This window comes from Lepidochelys kempii, chromosome 23 (genome assembly GCF_965140285.1).
Source record: "Lepidochelys kempii isolate rLepKem1 chromosome 23, rLepKem1.hap1, whole genome shotgun sequence".
Classification (NCBI taxonomy): Eukaryota; Metazoa; Chordata; order Testudines; family Cheloniidae; genus Lepidochelys; species Lepidochelys kempii.
This window is the reverse complement of record NC_136402.1, coordinates 8,695,369-8,719,949: the sequence shown is the minus strand read 5'-3', so window position 1 is coordinate 8,719,949 and position 24,581 is coordinate 8,695,369. Positions and strand designations below refer to the sequence as shown.

General features: G+C 47.2%; 1 protein-coding gene and 2 long non-coding RNA genes across 9 annotated transcripts in view; 2 read left to right on the top strand and 1 right to left on the bottom strand.

Annotated features, from left to right (window-relative positions):
* The window catches only part of LOC140902316 (uncharacterized), a 64,224-nt gene that overhangs the window by 27,652 nt on the left and 11,991 nt on the right, over positions 1–24,581 (bottom strand). The gene's annotated exons all lie outside the window — the stretch shown is intronic.
* On the top strand, positions 719–6,182 carry LOC140902313 (uncharacterized). The gene is made up of 2 exons (XR_012156048.2): positions 719–4,243; positions 5,863–6,182. It is a non-coding gene; the product is annotated as an uncharacterized LOC140902313 (long non-coding RNA).
* On the top strand, positions 8,255–22,972 carry LOC140902304 (uncharacterized). 7 transcript variants are annotated; one of them, XM_073322255.1, is made up of 5 exons: positions 8,255–8,464; positions 10,679–10,729; positions 11,429–11,555; positions 20,184–20,297; positions 21,730–22,972. In XM_073322255.1, exons 2-5 carry the CDS (start codon positions 10,706–10,708, stop codon positions 22,935–22,937), a joined length of 1,473 nt encoding a protein of 490 aa, XP_073178356.1. In that variant the 5' UTR covers positions 8,255–8,464; positions 10,679–10,705; the 3' UTR covers positions 22,938–22,972. The 7 variants fall into 7 exon arrangements, with proteins under 7 accessions (XP_073178356.1, XP_073178353.1, XP_073178354.1 ...); XM_073322252.1 differs by having other exon boundaries at positions 10,647–10,729; XM_073322253.2 differs by having other exon boundaries at positions 8,453–8,535; positions 10,647–10,729.

Genomic DNA, 24,581 nt, shown 5'->3' with positions numbered 1-24,581 from the left:
GATGAGATTACTGGTTCTGTGGATGAAGGGAAAGCAGTGGATGTATTGTTTCTTGACTTTAGCAAAGCTTTTGACACGGTCTCCCACAGTATTCTTGTCAGCAAGTTAAAGAAGTATGGGCTGGATGAATGCACTATAAGGTGGGTAGAAAGTTGGCTAGATTGTCGGGCTTAACGGGTAGTGATCAATGGCTCCATGTCTAGTTGGCAGCCGGTGTCAAGTGGAGTGCCCCAGGGGTCGGTCCTGGGGCCGGTTTTGTTCAATATCTTCATAAATGATCTGGAGGATGGTGTGGATTGCACTCTCAGCAAATTTGCGGATGATACTAAACTGGGAGGAGTGGTAGATACGCTGGAGGGGAGGGATAGGATACAGAGGGACCTAGACAAATTGGAGGATTGGGCCAAAAGAAATCTGATGAGGTTCAATAAGGATAAGTGCAGGGTCCTGCACTTAGGACGGAAGAACCCAATGCACAGCTACAGACTAGGGACCGAATGGCTCGGCAGCAGTTCTGCGGAAAAGGACCTAGGGGTGACAGTGGACGAGAAGCTGGATATGAGTCAGCAGTGTGCCCTTGTTGCCAAGAAGGCCAATGGCATTTTGGGATGTATAAGTAGGGGCATAGCGAGCAGATCGAGGGACGTGATCGTTCCCCTCTATTTGACATTGGTGAGGCCTCATCTGGAGTACTGTGTCCAGTTTTGGGCCCCACACTACAAGAAGGATGTGGATAAATTGGAGAGAGTCCAGCAAAGGGCAACAAAAATGATTAGGGGTCTGGAACACATGACTTATGACGAGAGGCTGAGGGAACTGGGATTGTTTAGTCTGCAGAAGAGAAGAATGAGGGGGGATTTGATAGCTGCTTTCAACTACCTGAAAGGGGGTTCCAAAGAGGATGGTTCTAGACTATTCTCAGTGGTAGAAGAGGAGAGGACAAGGAGTAATGGTCTCAAGTTGCAGTGGGGGAGGTTTAGGTTGGATATTAGGAAAAACTTTTTCACTAGGAGGGTGGTGAAACACTGGAATGCGTTACCTAGGGAGGTGGTAGAATCTCCTTCCTTAGATGTTTTTAAGGTCAGGCTTGACAAAGCCCTGGCTGGGATGATTTAATTGGGGATTGGTCCTGCTTTGAGCAGGGGGTTGGACCAGATGACCTTCTGAGGTCCCTTCCAACCCTGATATTCTATGATTCTATGAATTAGTTAGGAAACTGAAGGCAGAGAGCAATGTGAGCAAAAGTGATCTTGAAGTGATGATTTCATTATTCCATGAGAAGGATGAATGAGAGAAGCACAAGGAGATTAGGATAATGGACTTCAAAAAGGCAGACTTCAACAAACTCGAAAAACTGGTAGGTGAGGTCCCACGGGAATAAAATCTAAAGTGAAAATTAGAGTCCAGGAGAGCTGGCAGTTTCTTTGAGACAATATTAAAGGAGCTACACCAAACTATCACAATGTGAAGGAAAGCTAGAAAGAATAGTAAACGGGCAATACAGCTCTACCGGGAGCTCTTTAATGACCAGAAACTAAAAAGGAATCCTAAAGAAGTGGAATCATGGACAAATTGCTACGGATGAGAACAAAAGAGTAGCACAAGCATGTGGGGACAAAATCAGAAAGATTAAGTCACAAAATGAGTTACGCCAAGCAAGTGACATAAAAGCAATAAGATAAGGATTCTATAAATATATTACAAACAGGTGAAGGAAAGTGTAGGTCTTCTACTTACCAGGGAAGGCAAGATAATAACAGAGGACATCAAGAAGACTAAGGTGTTTAATGCCTTTTTTACATTCAGCAAAAAAGTTTAATTCTGAGCAGATACTTAAAACAATGATTCTTAACCAAGAGGGGGAAGGAACAGAAACCATAACGGGGAAATAACAGGTTAAAAATATTTAGATAAGTTAGATGTATTAAAGTCAGCAGGGCCTAATGGAGTACGTGAGGAATTAGCTGAAGCAATCTTGGAACAGTTAACAATTATCTTTGACAACTCCTGGAGAATGCTGAGGTCCCAAAAGACTGGCAAACATAATACCTATCTATAAAAGGGGAACAACAAGGACCTGGAGAATAAAGACCAGTCATGACTTACTTAGATACCTGTGTGACGGGTTGGTTCACAGAAACCCGTTTTGGGACTTCCACCTGATGTGCTCAGACTACCTCTGAGCCTGTTTTCCCTGTCAGTTTGGGACTTCAGTGCCCTGCCTGGTTTGAGCCAGACATGCTAGCGTGCTACAAACACAGACCCAGGTCTGAACTACGTCCCGCAAAAGCTGCAGGCTTAACTGAAAACAGTTTAAGAAGTGTTCCTGTCTTTAACACTCAGATGCCCAACTCCCAATGGGGTCCAAACCCTAAATAAATCAGCTTTACCCTGCATAAAGCTTATACGGGGTAAACTCATAAATTCTTCGTCCTCTATAACACTGATAGAGAGATATGCACAGCTGTTTGGCCCCCCAAGTATTAATACATACTCTAGGTTAATTAATAAGTAAAAAGTGATTTTATTAAATATAAAAAGTAGGATTTACATGGTTCCAAGTAATAACAGACAGAACAAAGTGAATTACCAAGCAAAATAAAACAAAACACGCAAGTCTAAGCCTAGTACAGTAAGAAAACTAAATACAGATAAAATCTCACCCTCAGAGATGTTTCAATAAGCTTCCATCACAGACTGGACACCTTCCTAGTCTGGGCACTATCCTTTCCCCTGGTACAGTCTTTGTTACAGCTCAGTTGTTAGTTAGGGGATTTCTCATGACTGCAGCCCCCTTTGTTCTGTTCCACCCCCTTATATAGCTTTTGCACAAGGTGGGAATCCTTTGTCCCTCTCTGGGTTCCCACCCCTCCTTCTAAATGGAAAAGCACCAGGTTAAAGATGGATTAGGGTTCAGGTGACATGAGCACATGTTACTGTAAGACTTCATTACCCACTTGCCAGCACACAGGTATACAGGAAGACTTACAAGTAAACAGAGCCATCTACAGTCAATTGTCCTAGTTGATGAGAGCCATCAAGATTCCAAACCACCATTAATGATCCACACTTTGCATAATTACAATAGGCCCTCAGAGTTATATTTCATATTTCTAGTTTCAGATTCAAGAATGATACATGTATACAAATAGGATGACCACACTCAGTAGATTATAAACTTACAAGAGACCTTTTGTAGGAAGCATATTCCAGTTACATTATATTCACACTCATTAGCATACTTTCATAAAATCATATAGAGTGCAGCATCATAAGCTGGAGAGAAAAAAATATTAAATAATCAATTTATAAGCACCTAGGATAGTAAAGTTATAGCCAGCATGGATTATTAACTAAAAATCCTGCCAAACCAATCTAATTTCCCGCTTTCACAGGCATCTGGATTTATGGATCTGGAGGACATTGTACACATGACATATCTTGCAAAAAGAAAAGGAGTACTTGTGGCACCTTAGAGACTAACAAATTTATTTGAGCATATCTTGATTTTAGTAAGGCTTTCGACAAGTCCCTCATAAGCAAACTAGGGAAATGTGTGTATATGTGTAACCCCCAAGGAGATTACTTCGATTCCTGGGGCTCTGTCTGCCGGCAGCTCAAGGAGAGGCATGCTGTCCCTGGTAGGGAGGGGGAGCCAAGGCAGACTCAGAGTCCGCCCGGCAACCAAGAGGGAGTGAGAGGCCCTCCCAGGGGGCTCAGAAAAGGGGAGAAGCCATTTTTGAGTCTGGTCTGGAGCCAGCCAGGACAAAGGCGGGACTGGGTGTGTGGGGAGCTGGCGAATCCCAGGTCTGCATGGAGGGTTCCCCTTGAGAACTGGCCTCTAGGGACCTGACAGCAAGATCCCTCAGCTGGGCTTTTCCTTCTGCACTGATGACTCCCAGTTTGTAGAGTTTTGCTGGGAAAGTTCCCCAGCCAGGCTGAGTTCGCCCTCCAGCTCCCTAGGTGAGACCAGCCACCACATGGTCAGCTCTGCTCTGGCTGCTAGTCCAGGGTTGCTGCCTGCTGCGAGTGTGTCTGGACGCTGGGCTAGGAGACTAGTTTGGATTTTAGTACAGTTGTGTAATCTGCACTTTGAGCCCTGCACCCCTGTGTGGTGAGGGGAAATCCTGAGACCAAAAGCAGCCTGACTCCTGACTGAAGAGGATCCCTGCCAACAGAGATCAGCCCCTCTGCAGTGACCGAGGAGTCAAGAGTCTGAACCTGAGGATCGTTCATGGAGTTTGTGAGTGCACCATCTTTTAGTTAGTCAGGGAAATTGTTTTGGGGACCCCCTACTCCCTGAACTGTGTCCTTAAGCCAGGGAGTAAGGGTTTGGGGATTTTATAACCTGCTGCATATTAAACCTGGGAGGGACTTATCACCTCCTCCCACTTGTGAGTCCTTTGGGCTGTACTGATCCCAGTCAGCCACACTGCTAAACCACTGCAGAGAAGATATCGTGGTCATAGGTCATCAAGGGCCCTAACAAAGTACGCGTACCAACGGAACACTGATCTTACATTTGTTACATCAGGTCACGTGACTGGGGAAAGTCACAGGTATTATCAGCATGGGCACTGGTGACCCTAAGAATAGTGTTTTATGTTTCTTGGGAGTCTCCAACTATCTGGCAAGTAAGTGGGGGTTACCCTGTGGTTAGAATTTTCCTCCCAAGCTGCCCTGGTGACCCTGCCAGGAAGGAGTGAGGAGAGTGGAGGCACTGCCAAATAAATTCATAGGGAAAAATAAAGAAGATACTGAGTGGGTGGCGGGATCCAGAAGAACCCAGACCTGTCCATCAAAACCGGTAAGCATATTGGCATTAAAGAAGGTAACCGGGTGGAGAGGGAGCACTACATATGTAAGGACTACAAGGGATGTACAATTTCTTGAAAGACTGTATTCAAAGAGAGGATGTATCTAGCGGGGTTCCAAAGGAGCCAGTCCTGCATCTGGTACTAGCCAATATTTTCATTCATGACTTAGATAATGGAGTGGAGAGTAAGCTTATTAAATTAGAAGATGACACCAAGCTGGGAGGAGTTGCAAGCACATAGGATAACAGAATTAGAATTCAGATTGTCCTTTATAAATTAGAGAATTGATCTGAAAGAACAAGATGAAATTCAATAGAGACAAGTGCAAAGTACTACAGTTCGGGAAGGAAAATCAAATGCACAACTACAAAATGGGGACTAACTGGCTAGGGGGCAGCCCTACTCAAAATGATCTGGGGGGTTATAGTGAGTCACAAATTGAATCTGAGTCAGTCATGTGACTTGGTTGTGAAAAAGGCTAGTTTGGTACAGGAATAGGTTACTAAGGGAGGTTGTGGAATGGCCATCACTGGAGGTTTTAAGGGCGGGATGGACAGACACCGCAGTGGTGGGGGCTGGATTAGATCATCTCTCAAGGTTCATTCCAGCCCTACAGTTCTATGACTCTGTTCTGAGGAAATGTTTGGCCACTTTATTACAGCATTGACCCAGCCCCTCCCACTAGCACTAAACCAGAGAGATATTTTAAAACCCTCCCAGTAACAAAGAAACCAAATTGAGATAGGTTTCAGAGTAACAGCCGTGTTAGTCTGTATTCGCAAAAAGAAAAGGAGGACTTGTGGCACCTTAGAGACTAACCAATTTATTTGCTCATGAAAGCTTATGCTCAAATAAATTGGTTTGTCTCTAAGGTGCCACAAGTCCTCCTTTTCTTTTTGCAAATTGAGATAAGAGTAGAACAAAAGAAGTGACTTTGGGGGATTCCCCCTGACATTGTCCCCAGGGCAGAACACTCCCACAGCAGGGGGTACAGGGAGAGTCAGAAACTGGCTTTTCCTCTCCCTGTACCTCATCTCGTTCACAGGAAAGTGAATCTGCCCAGGAGTGCCGCGGAGCCTGAGCAGCCAGAGCCAGCGAGTCCCGTGGCCGAGCAATGGCAGCCATCAGAAAGAAGCTGGTGATTGTGGGAGATGGTGCCTGTGGCAAGACCTGCCTGCTGATCATGTTCAGCAAGGACCAGTTCCCTGAGGTCTACATGCCAACAGTCTGAGAACTACACTGCTGATATCGAAGTAGATGGAAAGCAGGTGGAACTAGCCCTTTGTGACACAAAAAATAAAAATGCACAATAAGTATGTGTGGGCAGGTTAGAGATCTGGGAATCTCTCCCCACAATTATTTCTCCCACTGCCTCTTTCAGTCTCTCTCTACTTATGTCTCCCTTCCCCTGTCCCGCCCCCCCCGGCCAACAGACAGCCATTCCTAGGTGTTCGCTCTCCTAGGGCTGGACAGGCTCCTGCAGTTCCTAAGGGGAGGAGAGATGTGCGGGTGAGAGGGGCTGTTTGTGCAGAGTCACTTTCATGCCCATCCCCAGCACATTTCCTGAGGTCTTTATCAGTCACCTGGAGTCTCCTGATGATTGGGAGAATGGGTTGACAGCAATGGAGTGTGCCTTGCACCTGGAGAAGAATGTGAACCAGTCACTCCTTGATCTGCACAAGCTGGCAACTGACAAGAATGACCCTCATTTGTGTGACTTCATTGAAACTCAGATGGAGCCTATGGAGCTAATTACAGCTGGAGACTGGGCACAGAGGAAGCTTCACTCAAATTCAATCTCAATCCCAGAAACCACCGGGGAATCACAGAAGATCATAGAATATCAGGGTTGGAAGAGACCTCAGGAGCTAATCTAGTCCAACCCCCTACTCAAAGCAGGACCAATCCCCAACTAAATCATCCCAGCCAGGGCTTTTTCAAGCCGGGCCTTAAAAACCTCGAAGGATGGAGATTCCACCACCTCCCTAAGTAACCCCTTCCAGTGCTTCACCACCCTCCTAGTGAAATAGTGTTTCCTAATATCCAACCTGGACCTCCCCCACTGCAACTTGAGACCATTGCTCCTTGTTCTGTCACCTGCCACCACTGAGAACAGCCGAGCTCCATCCTCTTTGGAACCCACCTTCAGGTAGTTGAAGGGAGCAGCAGCTGCTCACAGATCACAATGGAGGTGGCAGCTCCCAGGAACCTCAACCCCAACATGTTAGGATTCATAAGGAATGGGATGGAGAATAACACAAAACCTTTGTGTATAAATCAAAGGGGCAGCCTCTAATATCCTGGGACCACCATGGCTACTACTGCACTGCACACAGGATATTTTATATCAATTTCTGAGAACTGGGGAGGAAATGGGCAAAAAAGAAATATTTGATAATGTGATAGAAAACAAAGATCTGAAGGGATTTTATATCCACATTAAATATGTGAGAACATTGGGACAATTTGACAGGACTGTCCACAGAAGTTCAATAAACAGACAGTCATAGTGCACCACCAGTCAGAGGGGCAGGAAGGAGCCCTTTGGGGAGCTGCTTTAAGAGGGTACGTGAGGGTGGTATGGAGCAGGAAGGCTCCCCGGCAATGGAGAGGGGGTCACAGCAGGGGTGGGCAGGTGATGATTTAGTTGGGGATTGGTCCTGCTTTGAGCAGGGGGTTGGACGAGACACCTCCCGAGGTCCCTTCCAACCCTGATCTTCTGTGACTGGCAGCTGGGGCTAGCTGCACTGGGCACCGGGCGGGGGCCGTGGCCCAGACTGTGTGGCCAGGAGCTGGGCAGTCTCCACTGGGGCCACTTTCTCCTCCCGTGCCCTTCCAGGCCTGGTGGCCGGCAGAGAGCGGATCGCCCACCCCAGATGCAGACGCAGCCCGATCGCAGGGCTCTGCAAGCTGCGCCCATTGACCCCCTTCTCAGGGGGGTACCTGCTTCCCCCCGAAACAAGGAGAATCTGCGGCAGGGGAAACAGGCGGGAAAACATCCAAATCGGAGGAGATTTTAAAGGGATATTGGAGAATTAGGGAGAAAACGGGGCAAAGAGGGAGGAGGCCAGTGACAGGGTCAATAAGTGCCCGGGTGGGCCCGTCCCCCTCCCTGCCAGGCACCTGGCTGCGCCCCGCCCCCGGGACACCGGAGTTTGCTGTTTAAATGGGGGCTCAGGGCGGGGTGAGCGGCTCCGAGAGGCGCCTGCCAGAGCGGGGGAGGGGGTCTCTACGAGGGGACTGGGGGGGGGGGGGAGGTTGGCGGGGCCAGGGTGGCCCCGGGGTACGCTGGGAAGTGTAGTTCCTGACGGTCGTCGGAGCGGCGGTGACGGGGCCGAGCGCGGCCCTCGCGCGCGCATGGAGCGGCTGCGCAGCGTCCGCCCGCCTCCCGGGGCACGCTGGGAAGCGTAGTTCTCGCCCTCTCTCACGCCGGCCTCCTGTGGGCGGGGTGGCCGCTGGCCGGGTGCGCGCGCGCGCTGCTGCCGGGCCCCGCGGACCGTTCGTCCCCGTGGCTGGCGCGCGCCCGGGGCTGACGGAGCCAAGAGGGGGCCCCCACCGCCCCTCCCCCTCCCCCCGGGCCCGGGGGAGTCTCTCCGGCTGGACCCGCCCCGGGCTCCGCCGCCCCCGCCCGGAGCCGCAGGCACCAGGTGCCGGAGAGACCCGGGGGGGGGCCGGGCGGGACAGCGGCGCTGCACGAAGGGCCCGGGGGGGGCCGCAGGTCTCGCAGCCCCTGGGGACGCGCCGGGGCCGGAGGGGCCTGGACCGCGGTGGGGCCGCGGCCGCCGGCTCGGGGGGCGCGGGTGGGGGCAGAGGTGGCGGGGCCCAGGGGGTTCCCCTGTGTGTGCGTCGGGGGGGGCAGGCTGGAGGGGGGGGGTTGGAACCCCCCCGTGGCGGATGGGGGGGCGCTGTTGAGCCCCCCTTTGGTTTGGCCACGTGTCTCTCCAGCAGGGATACAATTCTCCCCGCTTGTCAGTGCGGGGTGTAAAATCCAGGCAGGTGTCTCCCCTTTCGCTCCAGGGACTGACCCTTCCTCTAGGCTCCGGCTCAGATCCCCCCCCCCTTTCTCTTCAATTCTCCAGGGTCCATTTAAAATCTCCTCGGAGGTGGGATATTTCCCCACCCGTTGGCCCTGCTGCAAATTGTCCTTTGTTAGGTGGGAAACTGAGTCATTCCCCAAACGGGAAGGGGGCTAGCGGGGGCAGCTCGCAGAGTCCCGAGACGCGGCCGCCTCTGGGGTGGCCGTTCTGTACCAACAACAGGGCCTGGCAGGTTTCAGAGTAGCAGCTGTGTTAGTCTGTGTTCGCAAAAAGAAAAGGAGGACCTGTGGCACCTTAGAGAAAGCTTATGCTCAAATAAATTGGTTAGTCTCTGAAGTGCCACAAGGCCTGGAAGGGCATAGGAGGAGACAGTGTCCCCAGTGGAGACTGTCCAGCTCCAGGTCACACAGCCCCAGATACTGCCCTCCTCACACCCCCCACGCACACACCCGCACTACGTGCAAAGCAGCTCCCCCCAGCTACCAGTCACCTGCACACCCCTGCTGTGGCCCCCCTCCATTGCCAGGGAGCCTTCCTGCTCCGTACCACCCTCACGTACCCTCTTAACGCAACTCCCCAAAGGGCTCCCTGCTGCCCATGTGACTGGTGGTGCACTATGACTGTCTGTCTGTTGAACTTCTGTGGACAGTCCTGTCAAATTGTCCCAATGTTCTCACATATTTAATATGGATATAAAATCCCTTCAGATCTTCATTGTTTTTTATCATATTATCAAATATTTCTTTTTTGCCCATTTCCTCCCCAGTTCTCAGAGATTAATATAAAATATCCTGTGTGCAGTGCTGTAGTAGCCATGGTGGTCCCAGTATATTGGAGGTTGTCCCCTTGATTTGTATACAAATGTTTGGTGTTCTTCTCCATCTCGTTCGTTAGGAATCCTAACGTGGTGTTAGCTTTTTTTGGCAGCAGCTGTGTGTTGAGCAGAATTTTGTTATTGGATTAATTTTTTAAATCTCTTGACAGCCCTAATATTTATAGAACCCTTATCTTATTGTCTTTTGTCACTTACTTGGCGTAACTCATTTTGTGACTTAAACTTTCTGATTTTGTCCCCACGTGCTTGTGCTATACTCTTTTGTACTCATCCATAGCAATTTATCTGTGATTTCACTTGTTTAGGATTCCTTTTTATTTTCTGGTCATTAAAGAGCTCCTGGTAGAGCCATATTGCCCGCTTACTATTCTTTCTAGCTTTCCTTCACTTTGTGATAATTTGCCATTGCTCTTTTAATATTGTCTCACAGAAACTGCCAGCTCTCCTGGACTCTAATTTTCACCTCAGATTTTATTGCCATGGGACCTCACCTACCAGTTTTCCAAGTGTGTTGAAGTCTGCCTTTTTGAAGTCTGTTGTTCTTATTTTGCTACTCATAGAATTTTTGCTACTCCTACAATCATGAAATCTATCATTTCATGATCGCTTTTGCCCATATTGCTTTCCACCTTCCATTTCCTAACTAATTCCTTCTTGTTAGTCAGAATCAGGTGTAAAATGGCCATCCTCTGGTTACTACTTCCATCTTCTGAAAGAAACAGGTGTCCCCAATACATTCCAAGAACTTATTGGACACTTTGTGTTTGGTTGAATTCTTTTTCTAACACATGCCCTCCCCTGCTCTTCCCCTGCCCCGTTACTAAGTATCCTTTGAATTTTTCTGTTATTTACCTGGGTCTAGGACATCAGTATGCAGGGAAAGAGCCTGGGGGGAATTGTGATGTGAATTTATTTCCTGTTCTGACATGTCTTCTATCGCCCTTTTTGCCATAACAGGCTGCAGCGTAACATTCATGTTTTACTCCCAGATCATTCCATCCTTCCAGGGAAGGGAAATGGCTGCAATGGAGCCAGTTGAGGTACGGATTATCAGAGAGTTGTTGGTGGGTTCCTGTTGGAGGGAGAAGGGCAATAAATATATAGGAAGTGGACACTTCTCGGGGGTTGATCTGGAGGTGGGAGGTTTTAGGGAAATACACAGGGTGGAGAAAGTGGGGGGACAGGGTGTGACAAACTTGCTGTGATTTGTTTACTGTGAGGCCTAGATCCGAGCAGCAGAGCCCTGGGGTTTGTGGGTGGAAATTCCGTAATTTGTCAAACAGGAAACAACCCCTGGGAACTGGGCTGGGAAAATGTACCAGCCTCCACGTGCTATAGCCTGAACCTTCGCTGCTGTGAGATAAGAAGGGGCACCCCACAGTGAGGTCCAAGGAAGACACCTCAGCCCCTCCCCTCCAGATGCTGGTAATGGAGAGGGTGTTGGGATTCCCTCTAGGAAATTGTCCCTGGGCCCTGCTGCAGGCTCCATCTCCTATACCAGCTTCTAACTAGTTAGGTGAGCGATGAGAATGGGAAGACCACTGCCTCTTCTCTCTGCTAGAAGGGCTCTCTCTTTCTCCCATCACCCTGATGCTTCCTGGCTGCTCTGAGGGTGTGGGGATGGGACTCTGCTCACTGCCTGCCCCCCAGAGCTTCCATGTGATTGGACCTCCTCTCCTGTCAAGAGTGATGTTGTCACTAGGTAGCAGGTACTGAGTAGCAGGTTCTTGCTCTTTTAGGGACCAGTGACCTTCGAGGAGGTGGCTGTGTATTTCACCAAGGAAGAGTGGGCTCTGCTTTACCCCGCTCAGAGAGCCCTCTACAGAGACGTTATGCAGGAGAACTATGAGAATGTGACCTCGCTGGGTAAGGATTCCCATCCCCTTGGTTATTAGAAGGGGAAAATGAGGAATTAAGGTTCACAACACCCCACAATGCAACCTCAACTGTGCCCTGTTTCAGCAACACCTCAAGAGACCAATGATAAATACTGGCACTCTATCCTCCCCACTACAGAGCACAGGAGCAGTATAGCATAAAGTCTAATACCTTCTCTTTGCTAAGGCAAAACTTGGAGTTTGGTCCAGTGTAGAAAGCAAAAGCTACATACCACTGGCCTGCACTCAAACACTGAGCCTACTGCACACAATCCATCTCAGACTTCCATAATGTTACCACCCCTTTGTTCTTGCACTGAGGATTCCTTCTGAGTCACTTACCCCTCATGGAGACCACTTGCATGTATGCCACCAGACTGCTGACAATTGTCGTGACAAGAACACACCCTTGTGCACCTTTATTGGCCTACCTACAATACTCCTCACTGAAGTGAGGAATACCTCTTCCTTCAAGTTTCACATGCACCTCTCTTCATATCAGAATCACAGCTCTGCCAAGTTGTTCCAACTATTCCCTAAAATGGGTGAACTTGAGTGCTTGTTTAGCACATCTGTCACCCAGTGGCCCCACTGATTGTCAGGGTTCCTGCTTCTGATGTACTTAAAAAAACAAACAAACAAAAAAAAAAACAACCTGGTGTTAGTTTGTGACTTCTAAATGAGGATATTGATATGATAGGCATCACAGAAACTTGGTGAAATTATTATAATAAATGAGACAAGATATGAACGATATAGGAATTGGAATGACATAGGATATGACAAAGTAGGTTGTGCTGGTGGCAGAGTGGCACTATATTACTCCTGGGGGAATTCTGCGAATTTTATTTGTCAAAATAACGCAATATAATCATGCTGTTTCAATTATATAGGTAATTTAAACTACAATAAAATGGATAGAGAATGGGAGTGGGGAGTATGGGAGGAACTCCCCAAGCCTCCTTGCCTAACAGTAATGTAGCTAGGTTTGACTCTATTTCTGGTTATGGCTGCATATATTTGTTGGCTAATATGCTCAGTGTTACATCGCAGGCAACTGAAGAGCAAGTGGGGCTGGGGAATCAGACTCACAATTTGTCTTGGCTACTGACCATCTCCAGAAACATCAGTGGCAAGGAGTTCATGCAGCACATTTTTTTTAGTCCAAAAATTTAGGCTCGTTCTAATCACGGAAGCCCCCTAAGCATTTATAAGGCCACACTGTCCTTTCCAGCACTCTGGCACTGTAAAGGCACCTTCAAACTTTTACCTGTTTTATACTCCTAGGGGAATTCACAAAGACAATAGGAACAATGTACTAAGCAGGCAGGCTGCTACATTCTTCTCTGCCTGAGGGGACAGAGTCTGCCCCATACCTAACTCCTCAGAAATACCCTGAAGCCCTGCCCCTCCATGCCGAACACACCCCAATAGCAAGCAGGAGGGACAGAGTGTCTCTCTCACATGCACGACTGCCCAGCTCCTCCCCCTCCTGCCCCCTGGTGGTGGTTTATGTCTCTACCAGCTGCTCCGGGTGCCTGAACCAACCTGCCTGCGCTGCCGTGAGGGGTGCCTGGCCACTCTTGCGGCTTCCTTTTGCTTCCCTGTCAGAAGTAGTTTTTCTGCGGGGAAGCAAAGAAATCTGCAGGGGACATGAATTCTGCATATGCACAATGACACAAAATTCCCCCAGGAGTAACTGTGAAAGAAACCGTGTCAAATATAGAAAAAATTTTAAGTGAATCTAACTGTGCTATAGAATCTCTACTGATAGAAATTCCATGCTTGAATAATGAGAGTATAGCAGTAGGAATATGATATTGACCACCTGACCAGGATGGTGATGGTGATTATGAAATGCTCAGAAAGATTAGAGAGGCTGTTAAAATAGAAAACTCAATCATAATAATTAGGGGTTTCAACTATCCCCATATTTACTGTGTAGATGTCACCTCAGGATGGGATGCAGAGGTTAAGTTTTTAGAAACCATTAATGGCTACTTATTGGAGCAGCTAGTCCTGGAACCCACAAGGGGAGAGGGAATTCTTGATTTAGTCCTAAGTGATAGACAGGATCTGGTCCAAGAAGTGAACCACTTGGTAATAGAGACCATAATGTAATTACATTTAACATCATTGTGAGGGGGGAGAGTACCAACAACTCTATCACTATAGCATTTAACTTCAGAAAGAGAAACTACACAAAAGTGAGAAAGCTAGTTACATGGAAACATTTTTAAAATCCCATAATAGAGGCTCAAAATAAATGTGTACCCCCAAATGGGGACAAAAAGAACAGTAAGAGGACTAAGAAAATACCACCATGGCTAAAGAGTAAATAAGGCAGTTAGAGGTGAAAAAAGGCATCCTTTAAACATTGGAAGTCAAACTGAGGAAAATAAAAGGAGCAAAAATTCTGGCAAGTCAAGTGTGAAAGTATAATTAGCAGGCCAAAAACATAATTTGAGAAGCAACTACAAAAAGTCACTAAAACTAACACCAATTTTTTTTTATTTTTTTTTAAAGTACATCAGAAGCCTGACAAACAATCAGTGGGGCTATTTGGTCATTGACATACTAAACAAGCGCACAAGGAAGCCAAGGCCATTGCAGAGAAGCTAAATGAATCCTTTGCATCAGTCTTCGTTGCAGAGGATGTGAGGGACTTTCCTAAACCTGAGCCATTCTTTTTAGCTGGTGAATCTGAGGAACTGTCCCAGACTGAGGTGTCGATAGAGGAGGTTTTGGAACAAATGGATAATTTCAACATGAATAAGTCACGAGGACTAGATGGTACTCGCCCAGTTGTACTGAAATACTTTTCATACATGGAAAGTGCAGAACTACTGACTGTGATATGTAACCTACCACTTAAACCGGCCTCTATACCAGACTGGGGATAGCTAATATAATACTAATTTTTAAAAAAGGCTCCCAAGGGGATCCTGGCAGTTTGAGGCTGGGAAGGCTAACTTCGGTACCGAGCAAATTGGCTGAAAACTATGGTAAAGAACAGAATTCTCAGACACATAAATAAACACGATTTGTTGGGGAAGAGTCTACTTGGCTTTTGTAAAGAGAAATCATGCCTTATCTATTAGAATTCACTGAGGGAGTCAACATACATATGGACAAGAGTGATCCAGTGGATACAGTAGAACCTCAAACATATGAACATCAGAGTTACAGACTTACCAGTCAACCAGACACCCTGTGGAGCCAGAAGTCCTCAATCAGGCAGCAGTGCAGACAAACCCCACAGGGGTTGGGGCTGCAGTGGGAGGAGAGGGGTGTCAGGGTCCTGGATAGGGCGAGGGCTCAGGGCTTCTGACCCTCAGAGGCTCAGGGCTTTAGACTGGGAGGGAGTGTTGGGGTGCAGGAGGGGTGCGGCAGTGCGCTCAGGGCAGGGGGGTGGGGTGCGGCTGTAGGAGGGGTGTGGCATGGGACTCAGGGCAGGGGGGTTGTGTGACGCAGCAGGGAGGGGGGAGTGTTGACCTGGGAATGTGGCAGGGGAGTTTCACTGGGGATGGGAGACCTGAGAGCCTGTCACCTGAGCCAGGAGGGGGAGGGAGAGGTAACACCTCTGCCTGGGAAACTGGACAAAGGCTGTAGGAGAGAGCCTGCTGGGGGGTGTGGGGGGTTGTTTTCAGTTTGGTGCTGGGTGGTGGAACATAGGGAACCCCAGGGCTGGGGACTAAGCTCCCTGCCCCCCAGAAGGACTTGACTGAGGGGTCCTGGTTGTACCCACAAGCTCTGTTTTAGACTGTGTTCCTATTGTCCAGTAAACCTTCTGTTTTACTGGCTGGCTGAGAGTCACAGTGAATCCCAGGAAGAGGGGTGCAGGCCCCAGACTCCCCCACACTCCGTGACAGTTCGGCTGCAGGAGGGGTGTGGGGTGCAGCAGGGGGCTCAGGGCAGGGGGTTTGGCTGCAGGAGGAGTTTGGGGGGCGGGTCCAGCCCAGCGCGCACCAGGGGCAGGGCAGGCTGCCTGCCCTGCCCCCGTGCCGCTCTGGGAAGCAGCCGGGACCTACAGGGGAACGGGGAACCGCAGCCAATGGGAGCTTCGTGGGAGGTACCTGGAGGAGCGGCCAGGGCAACAAACACCCCTGTGCCCCCCTCCCCCAGGTCCTGGCTGCTTCCCAGAGCGGCACAGGGGCAGGTCAGGCAGGGAGGGAGCCTGCCCTGCCCCTGGTGCACGCCGGGCTGGAGCCATTCTAGGTAAATGCTGGAGGGGCGGGGCTGCCGCGGGGAGCTGGCGTGCCACAGAAAATAACCCATGTGTTTGAGACCCCTGTACTAATGTCTAACCTAAATCTCCCTTTATGCAATTCAAGCCCTTTACTTCTTGTCCTGTCCTCAGTGGATAAGGAGAACAATTTAGCACCCTCCTCTTTATAACAGCCTTTTATGTTGCAGCCTTGCAGACTGTTATGTCCCCCCACCCAATCTTCTCTTCTCCAAACTAAAAAAAAACCCTTGGTTTTCTCAGTCTTTTCTCATAGGTCATGTTTTCTGTACTTTTAATCATTTTTGGTTTTTGCTCTCCTCTGGACTTCGACCAATATGTCTACATCTTTCCTGAAGTGTGGTGCCCAGAACTGTATACATTATTCCAGTTGAGGCCTTATCAGTGCTGAATAGAGTGGAAGAATGACTTCTCGGATCTTGCTTACAACACTCCTGCTTATACATGCCAGAATGATATTCACAATTTTTGCAACAATATTAAATTGTTTAGTCCTATTTAGTTTGTGATCCATTACAACCCTGTGACATTCCCCTCTGGTGTTATCTGGACCGGTGATCTGCTAGGTCACTCCAATCCTCGACTCTGGGAGAGAGCCTTACCCTGCTCTGCTGTGAGAACCCCAACTCCTGGGCTGTTCACACAAAGCCTCTAGCATGTAAGCTGCTCCTTAGATTGTGCAACCGAATGACACTAGCCAACATCTCCGGTCCCAGACACAACCCTAGGAACCTCCGTCTTGCAGTGTCTAGTTATGCCCACTGCATGCTGCAAGCTATCTGAGTTTGTCAATTTAACAAAGAAATGAATATGTACCAGGCTTGTTATCCCAAGGAGAGTCTCTGACAGGCTTCAAACCAAATGCCCTGCTTCAGGTAGAATAAACAAACAGATATATTAACTATAAATATAGATTTTAAGTGATTATAAGTCAAAACATAAGTCAGATTTGGTCAAATGAAAAAAAAAAAAAAGCAAAACACGTTCTACTGGCTGGCTGATCTTAACACTTTCAATGCCCTTACAAACTTAGATGCTTCTCACCACAGCCTGGCTGGTTGCTCTTCAGCCAGGTTCTCCCCTTTGATCAGTGCTTCAGTCACTTGGGGGTGATAGATGGAGGTGGAAGAGAGAGGAAGAGCATGGCAAACATCTCTCCCTTTTATCGTGTCCTTTCTTCCCTCTTGGCTTTGCCCCCACCCTTCAGAGTCAGGTGACCATTACCTCATTGCAGTCCGAAACTGACCAAAGGAGGGGGGGGTGACTCACTCCAGAGTCCAGCAGATCCTTTGTTGTTGCCTAGGCCAGTGTCCTTTATTCCTATGAGGCTGGGCTGAGTTTGTCCCATACATCCCTTGATGAGGTGTGAACTGCCTCTCTGCTCTTGGAGAGTTTTTGTCTGGGCTTGCTTTAAGCCACGAGGATACATTTTCAGCCTCATAACTATATACATATGAAATTATAACCTATAACATTACTATAACATCACTATAACAAGAATGCTCAGTACCTCATGAGCCTTCCAAAGACACCTGATGTGACAAACTTTGCATTGGATACCACGCTATCATTTTACAAGGATGAACATGTGGGTGCTGGGAGTTTCCTCTGAGGTGCAGAGCATCACAACCCCCCAGATTCTTTTCTGCAGTACTCCTCCTTAAACAGTCCTTTCCCATTTTATATTTGTATAATTGATTATTCCTTCCTAAGTGTACTACTTTGAATTTGTCCTTCTAGCATTTCATGCTATTTATTTCAGGCCATTTTTCCAGTTTGTCAGGATCATTTTGAACTCTAATACTGTCTGCCAAAGCGTTTGCAGCCTCTCCCAGCTTGGGTTTGTCTGCAAACTTTATGTGTACCCTCCATGCCATTATTGGAGCCATTTATAAACATAATGAGTAGAACTGGATCCCAGACAGATTCCCTGAGGGACCCCACTTGATATGCCCTTCGACAGCTACTCTGACTATGGTTTTCCAACCAGTTGTGCACCCACCTTATTGAAGGTCTTCTAGGCTATATTTCCCTAATTTGTTTATGGAAAAAGTATTAAAAGTCAAGATATATCACATCTAGTGCTCCCTGCATCCACAAGGCTTGTTACCCTGTCAAAGACAGATGTAAGGTTGGTTTGATATGATTTATTCTTGACAAATCTATGGTGACAGGTACTTCACCTTATTTCTTCAAGATGCTTACAAATTGATTGATTGATTATTTGGTCCAGTATCTTTCCAATTACTAAAATTAAGCTGACTGGTGTATAATTCTGTGGGCTGTCCTTATTTCCTTTTTATAGATAAGTACTATATTTGCCCTTTTCCAATTCTCTGGGATATCTCCCATTCTACATGAGTTCTCAAAGATAATTGCCAATGACTCAGGGTTCTCTTCAGCCAGTTCCCTAAGTATTCTTGGATGTATTTAATCAGGTCCTGCTGACCTGAAGACATCTTCCAAGATTGTTAATAATGACTCAGAGGTCTCTTCAGCCAGGTCCTTAATGAGCTTATTATGGAGCAAGGGATATTTAGGTTAGATATTAGGAAAAAGTTTCTAACTCTAAGGATAGTTTACTGTGGAATAAGCTTCTAAGGAAAGAAGTGGATTCCCTGTCATTGGAAATTTTAAAAACCAAGTTGGACAAACACCTGTGAGGGATCTAGATTCACTGGGTCCTGTCACAGCACGGGGTTGGACTTGATGACTTCTTGAGCTCCCTTCCAGCCCTACATTTCTGTTGTTTTTTGCTTTCTCCCATGCTGCTCATTGGAGGAGCGCCCCATAAACATCCCCAGAGCGACCTCATTATCCTCCTTCCCATCCCTCTGTACAGCTCCTCTGTTCTAGGACACCTACAAACTCATGATGATGGTTAGGGTACTGGTGTCCAGAGACCACTGTCTATCAAGGTGACAAATGTCTTATTGTATCCTTTGCTCCCCATGTCACTATTCAGGGTCATTGTACCTGTATTCCCCCTCTGTGGTCCAGCAAGGGCACCCACTCTCAGGCTGTCTAGCAGTCACCTCTCTGGGGTAGAAACCCACATGTCTCTCCCTCCTGACTGGGGTATTTCCAGGCGGCACATCTCCCTGCCCACACTGTGAATTCCCCAGCAAGGCAGATCCCCTCAGCAAGCCCGCTTTCCCTTCCTTCCTCAGGGGCTTTGAGCAGCGTACCTAAGTTACCGCACAGACCGTTCCCAGAAAACAATGATAAAATCAGGGTAAAAGCATTACAGAGAGATCATATTAAAAACAATATAAGAACCTAAATGCATGATAATAAGCTTACCAGAGATCACCCCAAACCCACCAAGGGCTAAAGCAGGTGAACAGACCTTCAAACTCCACCAAGAGTTTTTTACCCTGTGGTCACAAGCTAACAGTTGTTAGCTCAGAAGAAGCTTGCCCATGCATCTGTGAGTCACTCTTCTATCCATTTTGGGCCTCTGAACTTGTCTTCATGTAACAGGTGATCAGCAGGCAATGGTTTCTCCTCATGGTGCAGCTTCCATAGGGTTTGCTGTGGAGGTGAGAAGTTGACTTCTCCTCCCCCAAGTGTTTTCTAGGAATCCCACTTAAATTTTGTCTAGCACATTTTTTTCAGAGTCCTTTGAAGTTCATAACACCTCCTAGGATTTATGTTAGCCAGATATTACATACCATCTGTAACGGGGTCAGCGCCCACTTCTCGTGAGCACCTCCTTTTCTCTGGTCGATATGCCTGCAATCACAGTCTCTTTTCAGGGTGGCACCCAGCTCTTGCAAGTGCAAGCCCACCCCAGAATGGTTCTCTCGGCAGGTCTTCAGCAACTCAGCTTTCCGGCCGAGCCACATGCACTGCCCCCCCTTCCAGGGTATACAGTCCCTGGTATGGGGCCGTAGCTCTAAAAGGCTTCTCCCAGAGGCACTGCCTTCTTCATCCACCCAGCTGGGGCCCATTTTGGTACCCGCAGCTGGTGGTGTTTCAGCAGGCCTCCCTAGACTCAGTCTTCAGCCAGACCAGCAGGGCTCATCTCGGGACCCTCGCTGGCCTGCACAGGTTCTGTGCCCAGTTTCCCTGGGCTTCAGCCTGCCCACACTGACTGGAGTCTTCCCTTTCTGGGATATGGAGGTACCTGCTCTGGGTTTTAGGAGCCCCTTTGATCATGAGTGTCTGGCAATGTGTGTTCCCAGTAGACATGGGCACAATTAAATTCCTCATAAGAAGAGTGTCCTGCACCTTTGAGCACCTGGGGAACTGGCCCCAGGATTTTACTCATTTAATATGGTCTGGAGTTAAAATAACAGAACTTTCTGAGTGGGTGACAAATGTCCTATGAATTCACCTGATCTCACTTGTCTTCTTTCCCCTGGGCAGGGTTTCCAGTTTCCAAACCTGATGTAATCTCCCAACTGGATCGAGGGGAAGAGCCATGGGCCTCAGATCTCCAGGGATCAGAGGAAAGAGAGATCCTGAGCAGCACCTGCACAGGTGAGCAATCATTAAACCAACTCAGAAACTGTCAGTACCTGAAGGAAAAGCTGGGATTCGCAACAAAGACCTTGTGAGGTCTCTGAATTCAGGATTGTCCCCACCAGGTGTCGTATTCTCAGGGCAGATATTGCTCATGGTTTCCTACCCATCCTACCTCCTGGCAGTAGCCCTGTAACGATGCTGGTTCTGGTGGGACCCAACTGAGAGTGCCGATTCAGGACAAACTGCTTAAAGCAGGGCAGTTACAACCCAAAGCAGGGCAGTTACAACCCAAGGCTTTTTCCACCTCTGAGGCAAACCAAACCAGCCAGACAAAGAGGACTTTGGTTTTAACCCACTGGCTAACCACAAGTCACACAAGCAATTCCCTTAGACACTCCAGTTTCCCAGTATCACCACCAGTGCCACTCGTTATGGGGACAAATGGTTATGAAAACCAATACCCCAGTAAAAGAAAAAAGGTTCTCTCGATCCCACAGCACCAAGCCCCAGACCCAGGTCAATATGCAAATCAGATCTTACCCACAAATCACGCTATTGCCAATCCTTTAGAATCTAAAGGTTTATTCATAAAAGGAAAAAGATATAGATGAGAGCTAGAATTGGTTAAATGGAATCAATGACATACAGTCATGGCAAAGTTCTTGGTTCAGGCTTGTAACAGTGATCGAATAAACTGCAGGTTCAAATCAAGTCTCTGGAGTGCATCCACAGCTGGGATGGGTCTTTCAGTCTTTGGTTCAAAGCTTCAGTGTAGCAAAGTTCCTCCAGAGGTATGAAGCAGGATTGAAGACAAGATGGAGATGAGGCATCAGCCTTTTATAGTCTTTTCCAGGTGTAAGAACATCTCTTTGTTCTTACTGTGGAAAATTACAGCAAAATGGAGTTTGGAGTCACATGGGCAAGTCCCTGCATACCTTGCTGACACAAGGTGTATCTGCCTTCTCTCAGTGGGTCAGTTGTATAGCTGATGGTCCTTAATGGGCCATCAAGCAGGCTAGGCAGAGCTGACACCAACTTGTCTGGGGTGTCACTCAGAAGCATAGCATAAGTTTGAAATACAGACAGTATAGAGCCAATATTCATAACTTTAACTACAAAAATGATACACACATATAGACAGCATAATCATAACCAGCAAACCATAACCTTGTCTTAGACACCTTATTTGACCCCCTTTATACAAGATTTGGTGCCACTACAGGACCTTGGTTGCAACAATGATCTACACGATCCCAGATTATGTCAATAACGTCACAAGCCCCTTCCCTGAACTCGCTTCTCCCTGAGTGTTTGGATGCAAACTGGATGCAGAATTGATCCCCTCTTCTCTCCTCTTTAGGGATTTTTTTTCCATCTGCAGCTGCTTTTTTAATTTGTTCTCCCCTTATCAATTCCTGTTTCTGAGGTTTTTCTTTCTCTGTCCCAGCAGGTGATGGGATGGTGAGTGAGACCAAGAAGCAGAATCCTCAGCAGGAAGATGATGAGCAAGTGGAGCCAACTGGGGCGTTACTGCAAAGATGCAAAGGGAGTGTATCCAGGAGTTGTGAGCAGGGAAAAGCCTGTGAAAGTCAGCACATTCCAGAGAAGTGGCAGGGAAACCAGCCAATGCAGAAATTTGGTAAATCTGTTAATTATCACGGAACTCACAAAGGCCTCAAGGAAACCACAGCCCAGCAGAGAATATGCATGGGAGAAAAAAATAACACATGCACTGAGTGTGGGGAAAAGTTCAGTAGGCACTCACACCTTATTAGCCATCAGAAAATCCATACTCGAGAGCAACCCTATGCATACTGTGAGTGCGGGAAAACCTTCGCTCAGAGCTCAGCCCTTATTAAACATCACAAAGTCCACACAGGGGAGAAACCCTATGAATGCTTTGAGTGTGGGAAAATCTTCACTCGGAGCTCAACCCTCATTGCACATCAGAGAATCCACACAGGGGAGAAACCCTATAAATGCTGTGAATGTGGGAAAACCTTCACTCTTAGCTCAACCTTGATTGCACATGAGAGAATCCACACAAGGGAGAAACCCTATGAATGCTGTGAGTGTGGGAAAACCTTCACTCAGCGCTCAAACCTTATTACACATAAGAGGATCCATACAGGGGAGAAACCCTATGAATGTTGTGAATGCAAGAAAACCTTCACTCAAAGGGCATCCCTTATTAGCCATCAGAGAATCCATACAGGGGAAAAACCCTATGAATGCTGGGAGTGCGGGAAAACCTTCATTGTGATCTCAAATCTTATTAAACATCAGAAAAACCACACAGGGGAGAAACCCTACGAATGCAGTGAGTGTGGGAAAACCTTCGCTTGGAGCTCAAACCTTAGTTCACATCAGAGAATCCATACAGAAGAGAAACCATATAAATGTAGTGAATGCGGGAAAACCTTCACTCAGATCTCACACCTTATTACACATCAGAGAATCCATACGGGGGAGAAACCCTATGAATGCCATGAGTGCGGGAAAACCTTCACTCGGAGTTCAATCCTTATTATACATCACAGAATCCATACAGGGGAGAAACCCTACGAGTGCTGTGAGTGCGGGAAAACCTTCACTCAGAGCTCAACCCTTATTACACATCAGAAAATCCACATGAGAAAGAAACCCTATGAATGATGACAGACAGGGTTCAGAGTAGCAGCCATGTTAGTCTGTATCCGCAAAAAGAACAGGAGGACTTGTGGCACCTTAGAGACTAACACATTTATTTCAGCATAAGCTTTCGTGGGCTAAACCCCACTTCATCGGATGCATGCAGTGGAAAATATAGTAGGAAGATAGATAGATATATACACACACAGAGAACATGAAACAATGGGTGTTATCATACACACTATAACGAGAGTGATCAGTTAAGCTATTACCAGCAGGAGAGAAAAAAAACCTTTTGTAGTGATAATCAAGATGGGCCATTTCCAGCAGCTGACAAGAATGTGTGAGGAATTGGGGGGGGGGCGGAGGGGGGAATAAACATGAGGAAATAGTTTTAGTTTGTGTAATGACACATCCAGTCCCAGTCTTTATTCAAGCCTAATTTAATGGTGTCCAGTTTGCAAATTAATTCCAGTTCAGCAGTCCAACAAGAGACTGATCACTCTCGTTATAGTGTGTATAACTGTATTTTCCACTGCATGCATCCGATGAAGTGGGTTTTAGCCCATGAAAGCTTATGCTCAAATAAATGTGTTAGTCTCTAAGGTGCCACAAGTCCTCCTGTTCTTCCTATGAATGATGTGAGGCAGGAAAACCTTCACTCAAGAGCTTAAATCTTAATACACATCAGAAAATTCACAAAGGGGAGTACCCCTAGGAATGCTGTGAGTGCAGGAAAACCTTTGCTCATGGCTCACACCTTAGTGGGCATCAAAGGATCCACAAAGGAGAGATCCTATGAATTCTCTGAATGTGGGAAATTCTGTCAGAGTTCAGCCCTTATTTATTATCAGACAAGCTGCAAGGGAGATAAATACCATAAAAACCTTGATTAGGGCTGAGAAAAGATTTTATTTTCCTTTTGCTAATTCCTTCATAATGAACTTCAAGGCAGCATTTGTGTCATCGTGGTCTCTCAGCTCCACCAGCTGAGTTGTCTGCTTTTCCCTTTTGCACTCACCCTTCCTTGGGGTCAATCTCAGAATTTTTTCTTTTTCACCAACTCCTTTGTCCTATGTCATGGAAGTGTGTGTCCCTCCAACAGGACTGTCCATCAGCCCCAGGTGGGGAAGTGGGAGGCACTTCAACTAGGTGCATAGAAGTTAAATCTACCTGGGCCCTGACTGCACTGGTTAGCTATCTTGATGTAAAAACACAACTATTTTTTCAAGAAAGAAAATAGCCCATGTATAGTGGCCAGGGAAATTTAGCAAATTTCCTCAAGACCTGACATAACTTCCCCTAGTCTAAACATATTTGGAGCATCATATTCATACTTTTCCTCCCACTGTAAACTGATTGTTAGTCACCAGGTTCCCCCACTAGGGACAAATTGTCTCATTCCCAGTTGTTCTCACAATGCACTGGCTTGTGCTGAATAGCAGTTGGGTTTTGTATCATTTTTCTTATTTTAAATATAACAAGGAGCAGGATTAGGGATAGGAAAATACGTTTTTTCAACTTCTGTGACACCTGAAGTGGTGAGTTGGAGGGATTCCCACGTTCAGAATTAGCTCAACAGTATTTCCTCTGTTTGAACCATGTAGAATTTATCTTCTACACATGCTACAACTCTACCTCTCAATGTATCATTTGTGTCAGTGTTCT